We start from the raw sequence: 5,888 nt of genomic DNA, 5'->3' as shown, positions 1-5,888 counted from the left end.
CTTTTCTTCCATATCTTTTGCGATGTCCACTGACTGGTCGGTCGGTTGTCCCTTCACGAAAATATGCCCTCCAATTTTTCCCATGTCTTTTTGCTTAAAATATAACGTATCCCAATGGAAAATAAAAGAAATAATTGATGATTCTTTTTTTTCTTCTTTTGAAAAAAAAGAGGTTCCAGAGAAGACATCGACGCTTTCGATTACTTTATTGCTTTTTCCCGGGTGGGTTGCACCGTCCCCATCGAGCTTACGTCCGCACGGGATCGCGCCCGCCACCCCCCGGGTTCCCACGTGCGACGACCCGCTGTACGGCGGAGAAGGCGCCACGTCGAGCGTTCCGGTCGCACGTACGAGGGAGTGTCGGTGGGCAATTGCTGTAATAATGGGTCTAAAGTTTGAAAAGGGTAGGAGGGGACGTCGGGGAAAGATCCGAAGGCCGATGTTCGCCACGTGGAAAATGCAAGCGTGACGTCATCGTGTCGTTAATTTTTTTTTTATTCACTGGGCTTCCGAAGGTCGTCTGATCGTGGTCCTCCGCCGTATTCATTGCTTCTCGTTTATTTATTTATTTATTTATTTTGAACTGCCAAACTCGGCCCTCATTAATTTGGCTTTCGGCAAAATTCGAGGTAGATTTTTAGCAAATTGGTAGCGTTCCTTTTGGGGCAAAAAAGAAGTCATTTTCCATTTAAAAATCTTTATTCTTCCTTGTGATAATCCTGGCCGCTTGATTTCCTCTTGAAATTGTATATATGACGCGGTCAAGGGAAATATATCTTCTTTTGTCGCGACCCAATTTTACAAAATTCATTATTTTGCCAGAAAGATGGACGACAAAAAGGTCTCATCACTCTTGACTAATTTACTTTTGTTTATCCGAGAAAAAGAAAATAGAAAAAACCATCGACCAGTCAAAAAACTTGCAACCAAACAAAATAACACCAATTGAAGCTCGATTTTCGGGCGGCAAAAGACCCAAGAGAGCAATGAAAAAAAGAAAGCCCCCAAAAGGGAGAGTGAACCGAGAATCGTTTTTCAGCAATTAAAGAAAGGAAGTGGGGGTAGCCGGTGACCGTTTTGTAATTTTGTTTAGATATGGAGGGTGCAGATGATTAATTTTCGCTTTGAAGCTAATGTCCAATTTGGGTAATTTTTGCCCGATTGATACCGAACATTTTCAATGGCGCTCCCTAGTCCAAAGTGGCTTTTCCCATTCCGTCCCCACTCGAGATTTGCTATTCCCGTCCACCCCCTCAATCATCCCCCATACGGGTCTTTCCGTACTTGGCGCCACCATTCCCCTCGGAAAGAAAAAAACACCAGTTCCACCCAATTCCCCCCTTGTTCAGCGTCCAAAAAATCGAACATAAATAACCTATCTCTGTAATTGAAAGAGAAGGAATGTCCGATTCGGGCTGCCTACCTTGTAAATTGTAGATCCACGTCAGACCCTTTTGACATTTTGTCTGTAGGGGTGGATGAGTCGAGCCGAAGCTCGAGTAAGACGATCCGGGATCGATCTTCCAAAAGACTAGAGAAGGGCATGATTGCATTTTAAGGTTGTTCGTTTCTTGGGCGGCTTGGTGGAGTGAGAGAGAGAGAGAGACAGAGAGAGGGAGGTTAGTGAAGGACAAAGAACCGTCACCGGCTAGAAAGGCTGGCTTACAAGCTTCCAAAGCTGATTTGGTGAGTGATGCCCGCCTCTCCAACTAACTGGCCACAAAAAAAAAAACAAGAAGAAGAAGAAATAAAAAGACATCACCATCTTTAATTCCTCCTATGAAATCAAACCCCGCGAGGAAACCTCCGCAAGACCGAAGGAGGAGGAGAAGACCCCCCCCCTCGAGCAGCCGACACCGGTTCGGTTCGGTCCGGTCCGGTCCGGCAGGCCGCCGCCCCCTCCTCCGAGCGTGCCCGCACGTGTCGGCCATCGAGCAGCCGAGCCCCGGTAGATCCCGAACCACCCGAACGCGATCTTTGCAAAGCTGCGCGCTTTGCTGAGGTAATGCAGAGATACCCCACACCAGCAAGTGGTTTCTACTTTCGTCCCGTTTCTACTTTTTTTTTTTAAATATTTTTTTCAAGTTTTCGTTTTTGGGGACCCTTTTTCGTTTTTTTTTTTTTTTACATTGGAAGACAGCAAAAGGAAGGAGGGTGGTGGTGGTGGTGGTGGAGGAGTTGTGGGGGGAAAAAGAATTGGGAGTAATCGAAGACTAAACAGAGGGTTTTGGCGGCTTCTGTGGCTGTTGCTTAATTTATTATTTTCGTCCTTCCTTGCTCTCTCTTTCTTTCCTTCTTTATATGCCTTTATGCGAACGAAGGTAATTAGTACATAATTACCGGACAGGTTGGTTTATATAAGATAAACCATGCGACCCGATTTAGCTGTCCACTCGTTTTTTCTTTGGCCCCCTTAAATTTTCCATTTTGCTGCTGCTCTCTCTATCTCTATCTCTACCTCTGTCTCTCTGTCTTTCTCTCTCTTCTTCCTCGAGTTTTCCAGACCAGAGAGAGACAGGGTGGGGAATATTATGGAGGGAGATTCTGTTGCTCCATCATTCGGGTTCCGCATCGGCTTTCCCGAATAGTTTCTCCGGCCGAGGAGCGTGGTGAAGGGTCGCCACTTGGGTTGCTTCTCCGCGCTGTAGTGTTTGTGTTTTCTTATTTTTTCCACGGAAAATTTTCAGCCTACTCTGTTCCGCTGTCTCCCTGTTGACTTGCGCTGAGATCCGGAGTTTCTCAGCTCCACAGGAGGTCAAGCTTGTGGTAAGCGCTCGGTCTCTTTTCGGCCTCTCCTCCGTAGTGTTCTTGAGGGAGGACAGACTTTCTTGGCGCCGATTCTTTTCTGGGGGGAACGCCATTGGTTCTGCAAAGAGAAAAGGAAAAAGTTTGAAGCTTTGTCTCAGAAAGGAATCTTTTTTTCTCTCTCTCTCTCTCTCTCTCTCTCTCTTCCCTCACCAATTCTTTTTTCTCCACGCGATGTTAGGCTTGCTTGATGCTGGAGTTTGGTAAAGCAGAGTGTGGCGACAAATGGGTCTGTGCAAATTTTGACTCGGGTCGTCGAATATCAGAGCTTGAGATCTGAGGCCCCCGTCCAATCCAACGTCTTTTCTTGGAGGTTTTTTCGAGTCTGGGAGCGAAGAAAGATGATGAGAACAAGGGCCAAAACGACGGGGCTGACGACCATGAACGGGAGCGCCGCCGGCGGTAATGCGAGCAGAGCTGGGGAGGCAGGGGAGGAGTGGGAGATGAGGCCCGGAGGAATGCTGGTCCAGAAGCGGAACGCGGGCTCGGATCACGGCTTGGCGCCGCCGCCACCGACGATCCGTGTTAGGGTTAAGCACGGGTCAACGTATCACGAGATGAGCATTAACTCGCAGGCCACATTCGGTAAGTGTTGAATTAAACTTTCCCACATTCTTGATTTCCTTCTACGTGTAGCTGGTAACGATTCCTTTGTTGGAGTCCCGCTTAGATGACTTTATAATTTGGATTCATTGAATTTGATGGTTGAATTGAAGAAGGGATTCAGTGTATGCGTTTTAAATTTCAGGGGAGTTGAAGAAAATGTTGACCGGGCCGACAGGGCTGCACCATCAAGATCAGAAACTGATATTCAAAGACAAAGAGAGGGACTCCAACGCGTTCCTCGACATCGTCGGCGTCAAGGACCGGTCCAAGATCGTGCTTGTCGAGGACCCGATCAGTCAGGAGAAGCGGATTCTCGAGATGCGACGGAATGCGAAGTTGGAGAAGGCGTCCAAGTCCATATCTGAGATCAGCTTGCAAGTCGATAGGCTCGCGGGCCGGGTAATGAACTGAAACAGTACAATTACTATTGCTATATGAATTAGTGCAGAAGAAAAGAGAAGGAAAGAAAATAAACAGTGGATTGATGTGGTTTGGGTTGAATTTGGTTTAGGTTTCGGCCATGGAATCGGTGATTTCTAGGGGAGGAAAGATGCCTGAAACGGAGTTGTTGACTTTAATTGAGCTGTTAATGAATCAGCTGCTCAAGTTGGATGGCATTATTGCTGATGGAGATGTGAAATTGCAGAGGAAAATGCAGGTAAATTGAATGCAATTAAATTGGAAAATAACTCAGCCAGCATACATATTGCAGTTTTGTCTGAATAGTGATTCATGACCTTCTCCAGTTTCTCCTTTTCTTTTTTAACTGTTGTAAATAACTGACTGAACTGTAGGTGAGGAGAGTTCAGAAATATGTGGAAACCCTAGACATGTTGAAGATCAAGAACTCCATGCAGACCAGCAATGGAGGGCAAGGCCAAGACCCCGAGGAGAACCGGCATGCCCACCCGAACGGGGCAAAAACGACCGTGTTTCAGCAGCAGCAGCAGCAGCATCATAACGGGCATTCCCATTCTCATTCCCAGCCTCAAGTGAACCGTCATCAACATCACAGCAACCACCATCAGAGCCAGAACAAGAAGCAAGGCGAAGAAGAAGAGGAGCAAGATCCGAGAAGAAGATCGACATCAGGGACAGTCGTGACCACGAAATGGGAGACGTTTGACGCCACCCCGCCATTGGTGCCAGCCCTCGCTTCGTCCACATCCACCGCCTCTCCGGTCGCCATTAATAACAACCCAGTCCAGCCAAGATTCAACTGGGAATTGTTCGAGTAAATTACTGAAGCATTTCAAAGAGAAAGAAGGAAGAAGATATTTTCTCTTTTTTTCTCTCTTTTCGAGTGTGGATCGCCATTCGTGGGTTTGTCTCGTCATTTGGTTTTTACATTCTTTCTTGTACTTAGATTTATTTCGACACCCCCTCCGAAAAGAAAAATTTCCTGAGGATTCCACTCACAAAGAAGTGTCAGCAAGAAAATAAATGGGAGGAGGGGGTGCTGTTATATACGACAGGGGCAGTGACCATGATCACCAATGTGTCATAAAGATTTCATCTCGTTTGTGTCATTGAATTCGATTACCCTTACATCTTGTATGGTTCTCTTGATCTTTTGGTAGCAAAGTAGCCAAACCGATCTTGTTCGTGGTGTTGGGGATGCTGTTTGCTTCAATGCTACCCTACCTCTCATTCATAGCCATAAATGTAGCCAAAAAATAAGCAAATTCTTCAGGTTCCTGAAGCTCCTGATGGAAGAAAGGTGTATAAAGTTCATGAACTCCCTCTCTCTCTCCCCTCTTGCTGGCAGCTCCTAATTTTCACCAATTTTAATTGAATCGCAAGTTAACTTAGGTGCTGGAGGAAAGACATGTTCTTGAGACGACAGAATAATTTTATTTTCTCTAGTGATGTGAATCACGCAATGATTGTATATATATAAAATCTTTTTCTACCCTCCAATCTCTCTCTCTCTCTCCCTCTCTCTCTCTACATTGGGTTCAGGCGAATCAATCATTAGGTGCGGACGTATGGATATGGAACTGGTGGGTGTTTATTGAAGTGGGAAAAATTAAAAATGAATATGTCGGTTATACCTTGCTTGCCGGTTGGGGTACAAACTGACAAAAGGAAGGCGGGGATAGTGATGAGCAAGATTTTCATCTTTTTTTTCTTTTGTCCCATGATCAAAGTTAACTAACCTACCCATCCAATCATAGAAAGGCAAGTATAATTAGATTGGAATAGGCGAATGTGCTATAAGGCTGACTTAGGCTGAGATTGGATTAAAGCTCAAACCCTATTTTCCTTTTTTACTTCCTTTTGGGACAAGATGCCGTGCTTGTGAATTTAATCCTACGCTCGCTCGACTTTTTTCCAATCAGATTAAAATTCAACCTTACTTACCCTTCCACCTGATTTGAAAAATGGGCATTCGCATATGCACAAGCTTTAACTATAACTTTATCAAGATATCATTTGGGTAATGGTGATGATACTTTAGCTTATAATAATTAATA

The 5,888-nt window shown here is 45.3% G+C and overlaps 1 protein-coding gene across 3 annotated transcripts; it reads left to right on the top strand.

The window, feature by feature from the left end:
• The first annotated feature begins 1,775 nt into the window (after positions 1 to 1,775).
• Positions 1,776 to 4,980, top strand: LOC104424392 (BAG family molecular chaperone regulator 1). 3 transcript variants are annotated; one of them, XM_010036795.3, is made up of 6 exons: positions 1,776 to 2,002; positions 2,688 to 2,766; positions 2,987 to 3,390; positions 3,554 to 3,810; positions 3,923 to 4,069; positions 4,206 to 4,980. In XM_010036795.3, exons 3-6 carry the CDS (start codon positions 3,147 to 3,149, stop codon positions 4,647 to 4,649), a joined length of 1,092 nt encoding a protein of 363 aa, XP_010035097.1. In that variant the 5' UTR covers positions 1,776 to 2,002; positions 2,688 to 2,766; positions 2,987 to 3,146; the 3' UTR covers positions 4,650 to 4,980. The 3 variants fall into 3 exon arrangements, with proteins under 3 accessions (XP_010035097.1, XP_010035095.1, XP_010035096.1); XM_010036793.3 differs by lacking the exon at positions 2,688 to 2,766; XM_010036794.3 differs by lacking the exon at positions 1,776 to 2,002 and having other exon boundaries at positions 2,194 to 2,766.
• The last annotated feature ends 908 nt before the right edge of the window (positions 4,981 to 5,888 follow it).

The sequence above is a fragment of the Eucalyptus grandis genome, chromosome 11, assembly GCF_016545825.1.
Source record: "Eucalyptus grandis isolate ANBG69807.140 chromosome 11, ASM1654582v1, whole genome shotgun sequence".
Classification (NCBI taxonomy): domain Eukaryota; kingdom Viridiplantae; phylum Streptophyta; class Magnoliopsida; order Myrtales; family Myrtaceae; genus Eucalyptus; species Eucalyptus grandis.
This window is presented reverse-complemented; position numbering and strand designations above follow the sequence as displayed.

Coding starts and splice junctions, on each gene's coding strand:
- LOC104424392 (XM_010036793.3), top strand. CDS start 3,147: ATGATGAGAACAAGGGCCAAAACGACGGGGCTGACGACCATGAACGGG. Junction 3,391..3,553: donor TAACTCGCAGGCCACATTCG/GTAAGTGTTGAA, acceptor TTTAAATTTCAG/GGGAGTTGAAGAAAATGTTG. Junction 4,070..4,205: donor AATTGCAGAGGAAAATGCAG/GTAAATTGAATG, acceptor ACTGAACTGTAG/GTGAGGAGAGTTCAGAAATA.